The following is an 18,457-nucleotide window of genomic DNA, read 5'->3' on the forward strand; positions in this document are numbered from 1 at the left end:
CAGTTTTTTAAGGAACTGTCAGAATGTGTCTCTCTCCAACATGGCTCTTGTTCTTACTTTACTTAAGAGTACATTAGTGAAAATGACTTAATTCAACTCCTTTGTGGTTGCTATGGACTATCTTCATTTTAAAAGTAACTCATTGCTTCTCGAAGCCTCTAGTGTTTAGCAGCGGATTCTTGTTATCCTGTTTCTGCTTTGTTTAGCTCACAAACGGATTGCATTTTGCTAGTTTTGCAGAGAATAATTTCTTTCTTAGCCAAAGCTTTTGGTGTCACCGTTGTTGTTTATATGTGGCTTGAGCTGCGCGGGACTTAAGAAAACCTTTATGTCAAATAGTTAAAGCAGTGGTAGAAGGTACCAAAATGTTTTGATAACGAAAGCACAGTCATTACTTCAAGTCATCAGAAAAAATTAAGCATCCAAGGTTGGCTGCAAGCATCACAATTTAATAACACCTGCACATTGAAACACTCTTCACGAAATGCACCAAAGAAATGTAATGTTTGTCCAGCACGTGCCACATGACACGCCGCTTTCTAAAGGGCTCTTATACAGAACTTAATCAGACCTTAAATAAACTGCACTCATTGCCTCTATCTGGGGGTGGTTAAATGTTTCTCACAGTGTAAAACCTGTTTCATTACTATACTGTTTTATTGTTAAACCTGCTAACATTGTAATGTGTTCATTTTTCTTGTACTTTGCACTACTGTACCCTGCTGTCAACTGTTACGTCACCCTTAGCTCAGGGTCTCATTCGCACTATACGAGTACTAACATAATTATATGAACATAAATTCCACCCAAGGAGAAAAACACCGCAGCCATCCCTAGATTCTCTAGCACAACACAAACCTGCTTAACTCGCTGCACAGGTCCAACAACACAGAATTACTGACAATTAATCCAAGAAACATCCCTCTGTGGAGGAGGAGGACTATCTGACTGTTAACAGTGGCAAATGCTCAGTCCTCTTAGTGGATCAGTAAATGGCCTGGCATTGGAAAAAACCTGACCTCAGTATTTAGTGAGCCATAAAAAAGAATGATCATTTCTAAAAAGGCACTTTGCCCCTTGTTCGCCAGTCACTGACATAAGCAGATCGTGCTCAGTGATCCTTCATTTGCAGCTGTGTTTTGGCAGCTCTTACAAGAAAATCCCGCCTATCTAAATCAGTGACTTATAAACAGGAGACAGTTTCAGAAAAAAAAAGCTGAAAAATCTGAAAAAGTCGGTCTATGGGTAAACATTGATATGTCTTGTGTTGCACTTGTTGTTGCTTACTCTCTTCCCATTCAAAATGTGTGCATTTTTAACTCATTTGCCTGTACTGCTTTTCTCAGGCAACAGGATTTTTTCAGATCCAGCTCTCTTCAGCTTGCCCACTCTCCCCTAGCTGCTGCAAGATCATCAGTGTTCTTACCTAGATCTCAGGACGGCCAGTACGCACTCCGTGTTTAATGAGTAAACCTTTTCAGAGGCTTGAAAAAGACATTTTAATTAGACATTTTAATTTTTGTAAGGGAATGGGTTTGAGTTGAGAGAACAGGAAGCAGTGGCGCTCTAAGCGGTGTGATCTCTTTAGTTATAATGTTCATGCGGTGGGCAGGCGGTGCAATTCAGGACAGGGGAACACAAACCCAAGTGGAAAAACACCCCTGTATAGGTTTAGGGAGGCCTAGTCCAAAATAAAAGAAAAGCGGATCCAAAACTTCCCGAGGGTACTTGGAATAAAAAAAACGGGGGGAGCACAGCAGGTCCGTGCGTCCGAGGACACGATCCTCGGACGCACGGACCTGCTGCGCTCCAACTGTTTTTGTTCCAAGTACCCTCGGGAAGTTTTGGACGCACCCATCCGCTTCTTCCACTCCCCTTTTGAGGAACGGGGTTTTCTTGTATTATATTTCTGTTTCAATACGTGGCCATTTCCATCCCGGAGCTCGCCACGGCGACCCTGAGTATCCCTTCAACTTAGCAGCCCTGATGAGTCTCACCTCCCTCACGGTGTGACGAAACACGTGTCAGCTGGGTATTATCTTCTGTACTGACCAACAATTGAATCATAAAAGACTTCTTCACGTACACAAACATTTGGAAGGTTTTTTTTTAACGGACCTAAGACACAGTGGCAGACAGGGTCGGATTGGGATCACAATTCGGCCCAGGCACTGACGAAAAAAGTGGCCCACATTCAAGAGGCGTGGCCCATATTTAAGGGGCGTGACCCACATTCAAGGGGTGTGCCCTTTCATGAAACACCATTTGCACAGACAAGGAATGAAAGTGGGAGGATACTGTTCTTGCACACGACACAGGGCCAAGGTGACAATGGCCTACATGCTGAGCAACTAAAAAAAATAGCAAGGCCCCTTTTTGTCACAAAATTATTCCAGCCCTCCAGCACAGGAGCACCCGAAAAGCAGCAAAGCCCCTGCTATTACTAACCTACTCAGCCCTCCCCAGACCTTCAGCTCAGGAGCACATGAACAGAGGTAGGGCCCCTGCAATTAGTACATTAATCAACCCTCCAGGCCTTGGGGAAATGTCCTGGCAGGGGAGCACAAAACACAGCTTTCTGGGTCATCTCAGGTAGCCAGGTAGCCAGGGGGGAGGCTGAGGTGAAGCTGGTGCATGGGAAGTGCCTTCCCAGTGTGTTCTGGCAGTTTGAGTATTTACCATTTACTGTAGTATTATCCTTGTACCTGTGTATGGTACCCTTTTGTAACTTGCACAAGTCACTTTTCTCTTGTAACACACTGTTTGCTACCTCTCACTTTTGTTTGCTTTAGATACTTGCACAAGTGCCACCATTGCCTACGAAACGTTTGTTCTTGTGCTGGAGTGTCTGCCATTAATTGCAGTATTATACCTCTACTTGTACTTTGTACGCTTTTGTAACCTGCACACATATCTCTTTTTCCTCCTGTAATGTATCGTTTGCTCCTCTTGTATTTTGGTTGCTCACTATTGTCACTTTTGATTCATGTAACTTAACGTTTGCTTTTGTAATTTGTCCACTTATAATTTTCTCCTCATGTATTATTGCTGTTCCTAGTGTGAAGCGCTCTGACACCTTCCGGTAAAGTCCGAGCTATATAAAATCGCATAAATAAATAAATAAGTAAAACAAAAAATTCCAAACATCACCAGGCCCCCACAGCAAGACCCATTCTTCCTCGCCCACTATGCCCTGAATGTGAAGGGCTGTGGGCGAGGTGTTAAGACTAACACCGTTTCTGGGCTGCATGGGCGCCAGGGGGCCGAGGTGCAAATGGCTCAAAGGCCTGAGAAACACCTGGCCCCCAGGGAGGCTGATTCTTACAAACAATCACCCCTCCCCAGCCCAGCCTCAGCTTGATTGCTTGGCAGGGCAGGGGTGAAGGAGAGCCCACAGCTGACAATCGCTGTCTGGCCGCACAGCGAGGCTGCTTTCATTTTCTCAGTCTCTGTGGGCCGTTTTTTTTTCTCCCCTTTCCTAGTCCACTCTCTGTGGACTGGGACAGGGGAGGAAAAAAAAACGGCCCACAGAGGGCACTGAGGCACCGGCCCTTCGGCCCATTCCCGAATGCCCGCCTTGCCAATCCGCCCCTGGTGGCAGAGATGAAGAACTCGGAGCTTCAGAAGTGACTGTAGCCTGGGATGTATGAGAACTAGTCTCTAGGTGTTGCCAGTTTTACACTACATGTTGACTTCCTGAAGCTACTGGACTGACGTCATACCCATCTGCTACTTGGTGGACTAGCTGTAAGGATCTGTCAGCTCCCTTCAACCGCACAGCAAATTTGCATTTATACTATAACTCCAGCACCTGTACCTGCAACAAGTTGTTTCTCAACCAATATTATATACTGGACAGCCAATAGGTCTTGCTGTTGTAACCAAGAACCTACTCCCACAGGGCTGTAGCTATTGCTATATTTCAGCCGGTCACTGCTACAATAGAGACAAAGACATCACACTTAATCTGCCATCTCCTAGCTGCAAGAGGGGAGAATTCCACTGACCTGTTCTTACTCTGAGCCATGACAAATCGTACTCTTTAGTTTTCTCAAATAGTATTTTGAAATCAATTCACTCTGCATGATTGAATTTGTTGGTGGACTGAGTTAAGACACCTTTCCTTGACTCCGTTCTCTTGTTACATGAGGTTTCCCCTCTGATTTCATCCATCTGGCCTCTTGACACACCCATGCAGATGAAGGGGTTGACAGTAGTGAGGAGGGTTCATTGCTGTGCTTAATGTAAAAATACATTTAATGGAGCACGCCGGTTGGCCACTTATGTCCTCCTTGTGTTCTTTAGGTAAATGTTTCTTCATAGTAACTGAGGGGGTAGCACACAATCACTGGTGCAGACATCATGGACATGAAAGATTACTAGCTTGGCAGGTGGAAGCCAATAATATGCACTTGGTGTCAGGGTAACAGAATAAAGGTGTTTAAAAATGACAGTTAGTGGTAGAAAAGAGGGTTGTGTGTCGTTACAACGCTGGGATTACCCCGCAATGCCATTACAACGCAGGGATTACAACGAAAGTCGTTACAACACCTTTCGCTGGAGGGCCCTGGATAGTGGAATAGTTTAATTTTCTATTCCAACTCCAGCCCACGTTGACAGTAGGGTAGGTGTTGGATAGAAAATTAAACTATTCCCTATCCAACAGCGCCCTCCAGCGAAAGTCGTTGTAACGACCTTCGTTGTAATCCCTGCGTTGTAATGGCATTGCGGTGTAATCCCCGTGTTGTCATGGCTGTTCTCCAGAAAAGAGCTCAAATTCCCAACCCATGTCAGGTCATCCAGTAACTTCAACCCCCTAACTAGTCACATTAAAGAAGGGAAAATGAAAATAGTACAGGCAATGTAAGGCTACTCTAACTTAGTAACTCTCAAAACAAGAAAATATATTTTCAATTTGCCAAACACCCCTTCGTGCTCCCTCCGGGTACTCTATTAGCGTCAAACACTAACCTGCTACTATGTGTCACCTTGTAATACTGCCTACTTCTTTCAATTGCTCTCAAGTGGCTAATGTGTATGGCCACGTTAATCACTTGGTGCCAATGCAACAAATGTGTTTGTCTGTTTCCTTCCTAGAGGAACTGTTGAAGTGGATTTAATGCACGAAAAAGACAAATGCTATGGAAAAAATTAAGTGATTTCAGCCAATCTGAAAATTTAAAACTTGCTTAACAATTTGGATAACAGCTTTCACTCAGACAGTATTCACCAACATTTTACCGTGTAGCGGCATCTCAGATCATGCAGAGCTCTGTCGCCACTGCCATGACTCTCCTCCACACTTCCATGTAAGATCACATTGGGGCAAGGGAGGAGACAAGATGGTCCAGCATGTATTAATTGTCATACAGTTCCCACCGCTGTACAGGAATTCGCTATTGCAATAATATTCACTTGGAGTATAGGGTGGCTTGTGATTGTGTGATTCTGATGTATAATTTGGAAAAATTATAGTTATGCTTTTCCAGGTTCTTTTACAATTAGCGGCAACATCTGCATTTCCAGCCACAGAGTCAACTGTAAGCAGAAAATTTAAAGTGCCATCTTTAAATGCAATGCCTCAGAAAGTGGCACTGAAGCAGACATATTACAGTAGATATTTAATGAAAGGACAATATTGAAAATCCTCATGGTTGTAAGGAGACCACGAATAAACCTAGTGTACTACACCGGAGCCTGTAATTCCTGTATAAAGGTACATCTCTAATTTCCTAAGTGCAGTCACGTTGTGACGTCTCCTTTAATATAAGGGACAAAGTACCCCTTGCCGCACTTTATAAGAAAATTGCAAGTCAACGAGGAGTTCCATAACCATATAGCGGAACGATGCCGAAGGCTGAGTTCCTTTAAAAAGTTATGAAACTCCATTGTGACTTGCAATATCCGTATCATATACGCAAAGGGGTACTTTGTCCCATGTAATACATGGTCCTTCCACCATGCCCACAATCCACTTAGAACCTTAGTGCGTAGTTCTTTCATACGAAAGAGTGAGCATGTTTGCAAACATGAAAAATAAAAACAAAACCTCTAATGCAAAATTAAACTATCAAAAACCGGTTTGATATCTGTGAAAATAGATGTTGGAAACAGTTCAATACAATCAGTTAAACAAAAAAAAACCTGCAGTAGCTCGGAATGTGTAGAAACATGCAGAAAGATTCTAGCTCTTCTCTATCTAAGGAATGCAAAAAATAAACATATTCTCTCCGCTTGTAATTGTAAGCTATTAAAATTTAGCAAAGAAAGAAAAGCAACGTTTGTTTTTGTTGTCTTAAACAGCAGTTTCAATTATGCACAGTGGCCTGGCTTTCACCACGGTTGCTGGCTCTGGCAGCAGTCACTCTAATGTCAGAACTCAACAGTAATAACTTATAACAGTCTGAAGTCTTTTCTTTGAAATCGCAACTTAGTGTGTCACTTGTTGCCAATCATAAAGAAATTAGAGATATGTATTTATAGAGAGATTGCAGAATCCCATTTATTACAAGAAATTAATGTAGCTGCGAAACTGTGATAAATGATTATGGTTAATTGTGACATAAAAATGCTGGCTGCCAGAGCATGCATCCAAAGAGAAAGGAAGGTCACAAACCATAATTAAAGCTGTAGTTTAAACAACAGAAACGAGAGCTCACTTTTTAGGTCTCGCCTGTCGATGCGCATGCGCATCGAGCAAGCGAGAGTATTGGGACTTATCCACTCTTTATCCACACTGCAAGGAATCGTGGCGATTCCTTGCAGTACCCGTGACTTTTAAGCTCAATGCGCATGCGCATTGAGCTTAAAAGCGCGTGCACGTCCGTCTTTGTTTACCCGCTCCGCCCCCTCCCCTTCCCGCCGTCTCGCATTTCCCCTGCCGCATCAAAGGCTTTCACGGCCGGCCGGCCATGCTTTCAGTTTCACGACCGGCCGGCCGTGTGAATTACATTCCAAAGCCCGCTCTCCCTGCTCCGCCCCCTGCTCCGGCCGAGACGCATTTCTCCTCCCTCCTCCCCCCTCCTGGGTCAGGTTACCCTGCTTTCTCTTTCGTTTTTTTTTTCGTTATGCTTTCTGGCAACAACACACAGTCGAGTAACGCAGGCAGAGAGAGGGACATCCGGGGCTCTGCTCACCACGGAGGTACGTTCAGCATGTTTAACTCGTGTTGTGATGCAGCCTTGAATTTGGCTGAGGACTTGTAGACAGTCTCCTTGCTCATGGTTTGGCTCTTAAACTGTGAATATCGGGTCTGTCCTCCGGAACAGAATGTTTTCCGGAACCTGTAATATCTTCTTTTCATTGGATCTGACATACGAGCAAGTGTTTGCACAGCTTGAGCAGAAATTGTGGTAGGAAATTAAATCTCCGTAATGCCAAGTCATTTGTAACGTGTCGTGTGCCTCCGACGGCCCCTTCCAAGCACTAACAGTGGATCTAAAAGCATCCTGTGTCTGCTGCATTAGCGCAGTTCACAACATTGGACTCCATGCTTGTCTTTTCTTTGACTCACACTTGTTTTTTTGTTGTCTTGGCCAGTGCATGTCTTAACTCTTTCCACCCAATGCGTTGCCTTTCCTGCGATACGATGCTTCCCCCTCACCCCACCCTTTATCCTTTGTCTCATTAACTTCAAATCATCGTTCGTACCGGCAACCTGAAACCAGTCCCCTTCTGAAGAATCCCCTGCCACCATCTCTCTCTCTCTCTTTCTCTCTCTCTCCCAAAAAAACCATCCCCCTCTAGAATGCTGAATTTGCTTTCAGAACCTGCCACTGACATTTTATTGTAGGACACGTTTCCCTTCTCGGCACTATATCGTGGATAAGATGACAGATACAGTTTAAAGCTTGGGCAAGTTGGGCAACTGCCCCGTCCCCCCACCATGCAAGCTCATCCGCCCTACCCGCCCTGGGAAAAGTGAACTTACTCTCAATGTCGCCTCTATTTCTGCATCTAAACCTCTCTGCTTTCCTCTGCGTACCTCTAACCCAGGCTCCTTTTACATTTCTTAAGGATATCTTGGCGCCTCACTCAAGGCATATTTCAGCTGTTTTTTCAGCGACCACAGTTTCGGAAACTTTATTTGGAACCATACAGGCTTGAATTCGCACAAAAAGGATAATAAAAGTACAAGTTGCACCGCGCAGGGATCTCAAAAGTATGTCTTGCCCAGGGTCCAAAATTCCTTAAGATGCCACCAGGGAGTTTACAAGACTGACCATTCCAACTCCAAGCTAGAGGCATTTTGTGCAAGGAGCTGCGGCTGGCTGGAGACTGCGGGCTTTGCAAAGAGTTAACAGTGTGTATGTTTGCTGAGGTGGGCGTTCAACTCTCTGGTGTCCACAGATGTGACTCCGGGTCCGTGGGAGTAACTATGTGGTGCTTCCAGCGCAGATGTGTCAGGGTAGAAGCACCTCAGCGCTCTTTCTCGTCCCCAAACCCACCTCTCTTTCTTCCACGCCCCCTCACCCTCCTTTGCTCTTTTCTTTCTTCCTCCCTTTGTGCCTTTTCTCTTTCTCTCTTCTATCTTCACTCATTGTTTGTCATCTCACTCCTTTCACCCAATGCACTCCTTTAGATACTCACCTTCTCACTTCCTCTGTCTTCGCGTCTATAACTCTTTCCCCTCTCCTGTCCAACCGCTCTCCATCCCTCCCCCACTAATACAACAGGTTAAAAGTTCGATTGTTTATGATAAGAAAATAACTCGACTTCCTTGCACACATAAACAGTCACTATAGACTAAGTTCACACTCTCTTAGTTCACAGTCTCTTAATTTGAAATTGAGAGCCTTTGCAGCGCTTTGAAACCTGCTAACTATAAAAGTCGGCACTAGATACAGAAATAAACATGGCGAGGACGGGCAGCATCCCAAGCTGTGGGCGAGCCTGCACCTCGCTTACCTGAGGCTTGCAGCAACCAGGAAGGGGAACTGGCGGCGACGAGGCTGCTCTGACTTCTTAAGAAGTGGGTGGGTCACGTGACCGCACTGAGGCAACACTTTTTGGCTAAAGGGAAGCCGTGGTTGCTTCACTTTGGGGTGTCCTTAGGGTACAGCCCCCCAATGTTGCAACCGAGAGTTATACGCTTTAGTGAGTGTTCATTGGTTTATGAGGGCTTGAAGATGAGGCTGCCGATAGCTCTTGAAATGTGGCCAAAATATTAGAAATGCATGACTAATGCTCTTCTCCAAGGATGCTTTTAGGCGCTACAATCTGCTTAGGGTGCGTTGTCATGTAGAGGCCAGGCAGAGGAGGTACTAGGTAAATGAGGTAGATTTCTCAATCACTTTATGATTTGCGACCATCAGACACCCATTCTATTGGCCTAAAATGCTTTTGGGGTGACCATGGAGTATTTATCGAACATATGTGCTTCCTGGACACCCTCAACCCATCACCCTCACTCACCCTCAACCCCTCACCCTCACTCACCCTCAACCCCTCACCCTCACTCACCCTCACCCACCCTCAACCCCTCACCCTCACTCACCCTCAACCCCTCACCATCACTCACCCTCAACCCCTGACCCTCACTCACACTCACCCTCACTCACCCTCACCCTCACTCACCCTCACCCACCCTCAACACCTCATCCTCACTCACCCTCACCCTCACTCACCCTCAACCCCTCACCCTCACTCACCCTCACCCACCCTCACCCTCACTCACCCTCAATCCCTCACCCACCCTCACCCTCAACCCCTCACTCACCCTCAACCCCTCACCCTCACTCACCCTCAACCCCTCACCCTCACTCACCCTCAACCCCTCACCCTCACCAACCCTCACTCACCCTCAACCCCTCACCCTCACCCTCACCCACCCTCACACCCTCAACCCCTCACTCACTCACCCTCACTCACCCTCAACCCCTCACCCACCCTCACTCACAACCCCTCACCCACCCTCACTCACCCTCAACCCCTCACTCACCCTCAACCCCTCACTCACCCTCACCCTCACTCACCCTCACCCTCACTCACCCTCACTCAGCGCAACCACAGCATCTTCACTAAATATATTTAATAAACGTTAAGCTATTGGCAATATAAAATAAAATCCATTTTATTTACGTATTAATTATTAATTGTTTTTTTAAGCCATTGATTTTTTTTATATCAATACATATAAGTCACATATAAGTCCCGTTAATACAAAACATGTTGCTTTACAAATGCTAGAGGTGTCACATTTACAAAAATTATAACTATTGGCTTTGTAAAGAAGAAAGCTATTAATTTAGCTATTTTGAAAAAACAACACAAAAAAACTAAAAAATAAATAACACCTATAGCTCAAACTTTACTACTGCGAGACCTATTGCATTTCCAATGCTTGTTATTCTTCTGATCTGTTTTTCTGAAATAAACAATAAGTAAACATGGGACATTTATGGCAAGATGTTACTTTCTGCAAGCTATATGGCACTATAGAAAAGATCGATCTCTGCATATTTCTATATATTCTGAGCTACAGCATTTTATTATTTTTAACTGGGCTAACATTATATTGAACACAGAAAAGGTTGAAGGGAGGATTGCTTGCATTAAGACTAAACATTGGCAATCTTATGTGGGAGCATCCCAACCCACCATTCTTTTTGCCCATCATGCCACCTTAGCTCGGCCAAGGATATGTCCTGACATAGGTCCTGTGCTCACTGTTCCACTGGAACTACGCTACATCAGACTGAAAGATCCCAAATTACCATGCAATCGGTCTTGGCATATTCATGTTCCATTACAGGGAGGACCTGGCCTCGCAGTTCGGGCTGAACTTTTCCTATTGGAGCAGAGTCAAGACTGATTTTTACATAGCTGGGTCCAAACTGAGGTTGCATGGTGGGCAAAAGAATGATGGGTTGGAATGCTACCCTGAGTGATTGCCAGTGTTTTGACTTAAGGGAAGCCCTTCCCTCATCACCTTTTGCGTGTTTAACCTTGAACTGATTCCGATTTCTTTTGTCAACAAATTACTAATTCCCTCATCACCTTTTGCATGTTTAACCTTGAACTGATTCCGATTTCTTTTGTCAACAAATTACTAACTGTTTTTTTATCTCTTTCTTTTTGCAATACCGATTCCACTTTTATTTTTCATATATCTGCACCCATACTATCTCTTTGAAATGAAAGAGTAAGACAACAAGAATTTAAGAGGTTTGCGGGAAGGGAGAAGATGCGATATTCATAATAAGGAATAAAATACCCTCTGCCATACATTGATAAGATGTGGCATGTTATCTAGGAGTTCCATTATCTTCCTCATAAAGGAACTCAGCCTTTGGTCTCTCTGTATTTAAAGGTCTCTATAACTCCTCTGTTGCTTTCAATAGCCTAATAATGTACCGTAGGTGGTACTTTATACCCTACATAACAATGGGAGGCCGCAATCCCAGTATAAAAGCACACAACTAATTTCCTTATTACAGGCATCTTGAGAGGTCTCTAGTCACTTGTAATAACAAAATTATGTAGCTGCTCAACTGCAAGATGTGATGTCATAATACCTGTTGCCAAAGCCAGCAGCAAAGGTAAAGGGAATCAGCACCGTAACAGCCACAATTTAGACAAAGCAAGGAAAACTTGCTTTTGATTAATTGGAAAGGTTTTCATAAAAGAGACAGCAATGAACAGAAAGGAGATATTTATGAAACAAAATTTATGTTTGCATACAATCCATATTTAAGTTTGTTACAGGAAAAATAGAATATCTGCGCATTTATCTACACATTGTGAGCAATGCCATTTTTTAAAACTGACTTGCATTTAAAGGATCCAATTTTTTCCAACAAATTACTGCTCTTGGGTGTGTTTAATTTCGCACTATATTCCGCTTTTTTCCCTCATGCTTGCTATCTCTCTGATATGAAGCAACAATACACCAAGGATTTGGGTGGTTGGGTTGTAGGGTGCAGGGAGATTGTGCGACCATGCGTTTTAACAAATAAAATCCACTCTGCCATACATTTTAAGATTATTGCAAGTCACTCCGGAGTTCCATGGCCTCATAAAGGAACTCTGCCTTTGTCTTCCTTCCTGTGTATGAGCTCTGTGGTGACCAGCAATATTCTTATCCAGTACAGCAGAGGGTACCTATGCATATAGACATACCTGGTGCCTGTAGTTGTACCAGCCATTGGATCCGGCCACGATCACCACCCAGTGTTTGCCACCATCCTCGATATCTTCCAGTGGTACAGCACCAATGCCAAGACCCAGGCACAGCAACACGAGGGCCACCGGCAGACGCATCTTCATCGCTGGGCTCCGGCTTCAACTGTGGCTGGAAGGAATGAGATAAGGAGACGGCTGTGATGACTCAACAAATTCTGGTGTATGTAGGGAAAAGCACACGGTTAAGCACCAGGCCACAAGATGAAGGGGAGGGTACAATTCAAAGGCTGTGACATGCAGTTAAATGTCAACGTGGGGTTCTGTCCTTTCCCACTCTCCAGACCACTCATGGCACAGGGATAGCAGGCGGGGGTTTTAGGCACCAGGTTACGGAGCACATTTGCAGCGAACAATCACAATAGGAGACAATGTATTGGGTAATATCTGATATAGTAAAATAATTAGCATGGTTTACAGTGGAGATTGTTGCTGGGATCACAGTCCAGGTGTTAATACCAAACCCACGGAATACTCGTTTGGCTGCTATGGAAGGATGAGTGGATGCGCCAAAGTCCACAGTGATTACTCAATTGGGAGAGAGAGAGAGCAATTGCCTGTGTGTGAGATGCATGGGGAGTGGTATTGATAACCCTTTTCAAAGTATCATGGCACACTTTCCCAAAAACAAGGACATTTAAAAAAAATATATTGTGTGGAAAAGGGGCGCGAAACATTACTACATTAAATATGGAGAAATCCTGCGTACTTTAAGGCTATTCCAAGTCACCTGCTGCAGTAGGGTACAGTGACGTTACAAGTGACGTAATTTTCTTATTAAAAGTGAAATTGCATCCCCCATGCATAATACATTGAATTGACCCCGGAGTTAAGGAAAGCAGAGGCAAGGGGTTTGAAATGCGTTTTTTGAGAGTATGCAGATGGCAGGTTTGTCCATGGGTTGTGACGGTTTGTTGAGCTACATAAAGTCTGTATGGGGGAAAACCTAGCGCTCGCTTCTTTTCCGGGTTATGGATAGAGCGAAAAAGTATGGGGCAGTTTGGGGAGATTATAAGAGAAGAAGGGGAATCGCGCAAAAGAGAGGGGGAAAAGGAACGAGGAAAGGAGAGAGGAAGATAGAAAACGTTTAGGAGGAAAGAGAAAGTGTCATGGGGGGGGGGTTTAGAGAGAGCGATAACAATCGAAGGTGGTGAGTGAGAGGGGTAAAATAGAGGGAATTTGAAAAGAATGCTGACAAGTAATAAAAATAAAATGCCCCGTGGCCACAAACAGACCTGAAGTGTACAAGGGATACGGACGGTCTGACAATCCTGGATTAAACACCGTTTATATGGAGCTCAACCCCGTGCACGGCGTGAGTCACGCATCACAAGGCAGGGGCAGCTACAAGCGGGGAGGAGCCTTCGAGGTTTCCACTCTTCCGCACGAAATTCCCAAGCTATGTGCCTGTTCAGCCCCAGTTCCCCATGGGCGTTTACTACAAGGCACGCGCTTGCAGGGAGGAAGTGTCTTTAAGACGTTCATATAACAAGCGCTAAAAAGAACAGCATTATTGGACTGTGTGTGCCCTCTGTCCAACTTCCAATCATTCAGGAAATGTAAAAAAAAGGGAGAGTTGAAGGAGTTTTTGTATAAAACGAAACAAACGTCCCGAGAACTGAACAACATTCTACGAAACATCAAATGCGCATATCGACAAAGGGAGGTAGTTCAGAAGCCCTCAGTTCTAGTTCAATATTTATACGAGGAGCAGGTACAATATTAGCATTACCTGCGCAGGGCTGTGGTCCCAGACCATGCCTGGCTGTGTAACAAGCACCAGGCTTTAAAGGTGACCCTTTTGTGTATGGGTAGACAATGCAGAGGGGTCATGGCGCCGGATATGCGCGGGAAACCAAGTCGTAATCTCGCAACGAGATTTTGTATGAGCTGAAGGAGCTGAGTCAAATATTTGCATTGTAAATCCAAATATGCAGCATTGTTATGACCCAGCCTGGCTGGTACTAGTGCTTGGGTGATGGGTTTCCAGCTAGAGCTGTAGGGAAATGAGAGATCGCCCGCTGAGAAGGGCCCGGAGCAAGGGCTGCTGAGCCCCCAAAAACCAAAACCGGTCTTCTCCTCATTCAACTGCAGATGGTCTTCCCCATTCAATTGGCAGTTGCCACTAGGCAACGAGAGACCAGTTCGCAGCTGCCATTGCCAACTGCAATGTACCCATTAGGAACACTTGCCACTTTCAGGGGAAAGCGAGTGGCATCCAGAGAGTCGATGCCAGCCGTATGGGTCGATGCATGCTCCCTCCAGCTCTTGCTTCCTGCCTTACATTCCTTCATTTCAACAAGGTGGATTAAGGAGTCAGATATTTGAGAGCAAACACTACTGAGAGTGCTTGTCACAGGTTATAATAGATAGCCATAGGAAAAAACAGCTTGCATAACTAACGCACAAGTTGTATTATCTAAGCAGTGATTAATTTGTGCCAACAGTTACTGGTGCTCAGGGCTCAAGTCCTATCAAAAGAAGTGAGGGGACTGACAGCATGCAAATTACCCCATGACGTCACGTACTGAACGTGTCCCGGTGTCTGACACCGGAGCACGTTCAGATTATTTCTGTGAGGCCCAGCTTCTTGGCAGGGGGGACGGCGTCCACCCTGTGGAAAGAGTGGGGGGACGCCGTCCACCCGTGTGGACCCCCGACTCGAGCCCTGTTGATGCTAAACAATGGCACTCATTTTCGGGAGCTGGGACTTATTTTTTCATCGGACTATGACCCAGAACAAGATAAAGACAGAAAAGGGAGAAAGAGAGATATAAGAGTGAGAAGGAAAAGTAGTAATGAATAAGAACCCGCAAGAGATAGATAAAGAGACATGAAGTGAAGAGGGTGAAAGAGGCATGAGGTAGAATAAAGATTAGGCAGCATTCGTTTTCAGCAGCCCCGGCATCCAAGAGCATCGAAGGATGTAAGCTCTGTACTTATTTATTTATCTTTTTTAAATAAATTAAGCAACGCATACAAGAGCAGAAGTTGTCTTTATAAGCCGCCTTCCTTCTGAGGACTGCCCAGCAATAATATGAAGGGGAATGTCGGCACACATTGTACAATTGGATTAAGACCCAACTACTCAAGTTATGAAGTCAACTCTTGAAAAAATGCGGATCTCATGAGAACTGGGTATACCTTTCACAGTAATGTCATTGGTGGCCAAACACTGATTAAACATGTAATCAGACCATTATTTCCCTTGAATCACAATATTGGAGAATTAACAGTTATTCTTAGTTTTGTTTGATTTCTACTCAACGGTTAAACGATTCATTCTTCCACAGAGATAACGAGCTGCTAAACACTGATCTAAAATATTTAGATTCTCATCTAGTTTTGATATTATGCTTCATTTATTTACATTTTGTGCTTTAATATTATGATTTGAGGGGCCCTCGTGGCTCTGTCCTCTTTCAGGTGCCACTCAACTCTGAGAGTTCCCTCTTGGGTAGACGATTGACACAGCAAGGCATGGCAGCCATGCAATAACATGATGACACCTACCAATGACATCAGTCACCTGACCTTTGCCACACGTGTGGTTATAACAGAATCCATCCTAGTAAGCAGTAAATAAACTTAACAAAAATGTAAGCTATGTTCATTAAAGAATTGTGTTGCTTGCGTCCCAGTAGTTGAAATCCTTTAGAGAAATCTTGACTCAGTACACCCTTTGGTCCACAAAAAGTCTCTCAAAAAACATCAAAAATGACACAAGAACACTCATCTTCTCAGGCTCGACTACCGCGGTTCAATCTATTTGGGATTACTCAGCCAACTAAAATGTGTATGAATTGCGGGCGGCGGAAGTGGCCGTCTGTAGGTAAACAGGCGGAGAGACGTTTGGAGACATAATTCCGAACGTGAAGATTTTCCTCCTGCCGCCATGCCCATGGGGCATTTTACCTAAGAACTCTAAATTACTACAGTTGCTCCTACAATAAGGAGTGAATTTCAAACTGAGGAAGACTGTCCTCATAGAGCACCAACACTTACAGGTCGTATTGTTTCATACAACCACCACTGGTTCCGAGCGCTTTAGCGTGCTCTGATCAGTGAGTGGTATCAATCCTCCGGTCCTGACGAATGCTGAGCAGAGTAGCGCTCGAAAAGCAGAAACATGTTGACCTTGTTTTAGTTTTTCCTTTTTTCACCTTGTTGAGGGACTGATTGGTTCCAATTTGCACAACCTTTCATTAGTCCAGGAAAATTATCACATTTTCCATAACACTGTTTTTAATAGAGTTAGAGCTACCCTCCTATTAAAATAATGTCGAGGAGTAGCCCACACTCTTTTTAACTCACTGTCACTTCTCTTAGCTAAACAAAGAGAGCCCAATGAAGACAACTGGCTACCAGTGTTCCACTGGGGCCTGAGGGTTCTTTTTAGCTAAGCTTTGAGCACGTGCACCCTATTTTTTCCTACTGTTAATAATTCCCTCTCTTAAAAGTTCAGTAGAGCCTGTTTAATTCATTACTTGCCTACTGTGTTGTATGTTTGCATTAACACTCTCTTGTTGTTGGTAATATGAATAGTAGACTCCACAGATGGAAAGATACCCACAGATTTTTTTTAAAAAAATTAAAAAAGGAGACGACATCTCGCAAATATTTTGCTCGATGACGAGCCACTTAGTGCCACAATAAAGAAGTCTACACACAATAAAATAGGCCCATCACAATGAACATCCTGCTTTCGACTGCTTCAAAGTTACAGTATGAGGAAAATCAGCAGTTTTAAAATCAGTTGCAGACCTCGCCTCCACTCACCCTCTCTCAAATACTGCCTGAACTACTGCAGTATTTGATGCTTTTAAGTAAAGGCCTTGGAACGCTCGAGGTACCCGCGCCTACTGAGAACAGGCTGGAACTGAGTAAATAAAACACGAAAGCTTATACGTTTATCGATACATTGACCTTTCATTTCTCTTCAGCACGGCTCACAAAAGCTCCCACCAGGCCTTCTAATCTTCTTATAGACCGGACATCTAACACTATCCTACCCAAAAGCCTATTATAAATATCTAACTAACCCTTTGAGCTTCAGGACATCTGCAATGCCACAACAGACCATAGACCTTGCCCAGCCTCAAAGTGAAATGCACAACATTATTGATAATTGACCGCATGTAATATAAAAACGGAATAAATGTTTGAAAACAGTTATACTGTTGGTCTTGTTCATTTTAAAAGGCCCGATTGTAAAGCAATTACTCATTAATGTAACTCTGAATACACTGTGTTCTATGAAATGTAAACACATTTTTAAGTAAATGAAATCTGTAGCAATATTTGTTAAATTTGTTGACTTTAGGTTCTCCGTTTCTAACATGGACACAGTCAGTGCTCTTTCTCTTTCTATTTCATATATTTAGCAACAGAAAGCAGGCACTGGCAAAGCCAAGGGGTCTGATGTTGGCCGCCAACGTTTTGGCTTTGACAATGCTTGTTTTGTCAAAAAAATGATTCCTGGAGTTTTATATGGTGCGCACTTGACCCGAAGGTATCAGAGCGCTTTACATAGTACCTGTTACTTACAAACGTACATACTAAATTTTGTTAGGAGTGGGGAGATTGAGTGATTTGCCCAGAATCACAGGATGTTGAGCTTCCCTGCCGAGATTAAAAACGGTTCCCCAGCTTCGAGATCGACCGCTCTAGCCATTAGGCCACATCCTCTCCCCTGTTGGGTAAGCTGCCAGACTTTATATAGTAAAAAAAAAAAGAAAATAGCTAAACGCAAAAAAATTGGGGGGTCTCAAAAAGCATGTTGTCATAGTCTCTCGGGCACTTAAGGGAGTTATTTAGTGTGTGGATCTGTTCCTTGTAAATGAACAAAATACCGTCACTAACAGATTAATGGATGAAGATGGATGTATGAAAGCCCTTAAGTATAGTATACATATTATTTTAGTAAAAGCGAAAGGAGTTGGCGAACGCCGGACCTTTCAATACACAGAACAAGAACAATTCTGTGAACTGTGACCTGGTGGCCAATTTAAAAACAGATCTGTTCTTCAAGAAAGTAATGAATGAGATCGGATGGATGCACAGCTGTTTGAGGAATAAACACTCTGTTTGAGACAATGTTAGTTATGATTTTATGGTGCTCCGAAAGGTGACGTCGAGGGCCCGACGGCGTCCGTCCATAAGGATTGAAAAGTGAAGCTAGAGGTTCTCTAGTTTCATCCCTTTACAGACACACATGTTATTGTCTTTCCTAGTAGCAAAAGACTTCCACTTAATAAGTTTTGTTTAAATGTCTTTA

The 18,457-nt window shown here is 44.0% G+C and overlaps 1 protein-coding gene across 2 annotated transcripts in view; it reads right to left on the reverse strand.

Annotated features, from left to right (window-relative positions):
* The window catches only part of LGMN (legumain), a 95,363-nt gene that overhangs the window by 56,964 nt on the left and 19,942 nt on the right, over positions 1-18,457 (reverse strand). The window contains exons 1-2 of one of the 2 annotated variants that reach the window (XM_086937694.1): positions 13,416-13,537; positions 12,121-12,292 (exon numbers count right to left, since the gene is read on the reverse strand). In XM_086937694.1, the coding sequence (XP_086793820.1) occupies positions 12,121-12,267 (147 nt within the window). In that variant the 5' untranslated portion in view covers positions 12,268-12,292; positions 13,416-13,537. Of the gene's footprint in view, positions 1-12,120; positions 12,293-13,415; positions 13,538-18,457 lie in introns of those variants that run through there. The other variant, XM_086937693.1, reaches the window with a different exon arrangement.

Source organism: Lissotriton vulgaris, chromosome 9 (assembly GCF_964263255.1).
Source record: "Lissotriton vulgaris chromosome 9, aLisVul1.2, whole genome shotgun sequence".
NCBI classification, from domain to species: Eukaryota; Metazoa; Chordata; class Amphibia; order Caudata; family Salamandridae; genus Lissotriton; species Lissotriton vulgaris.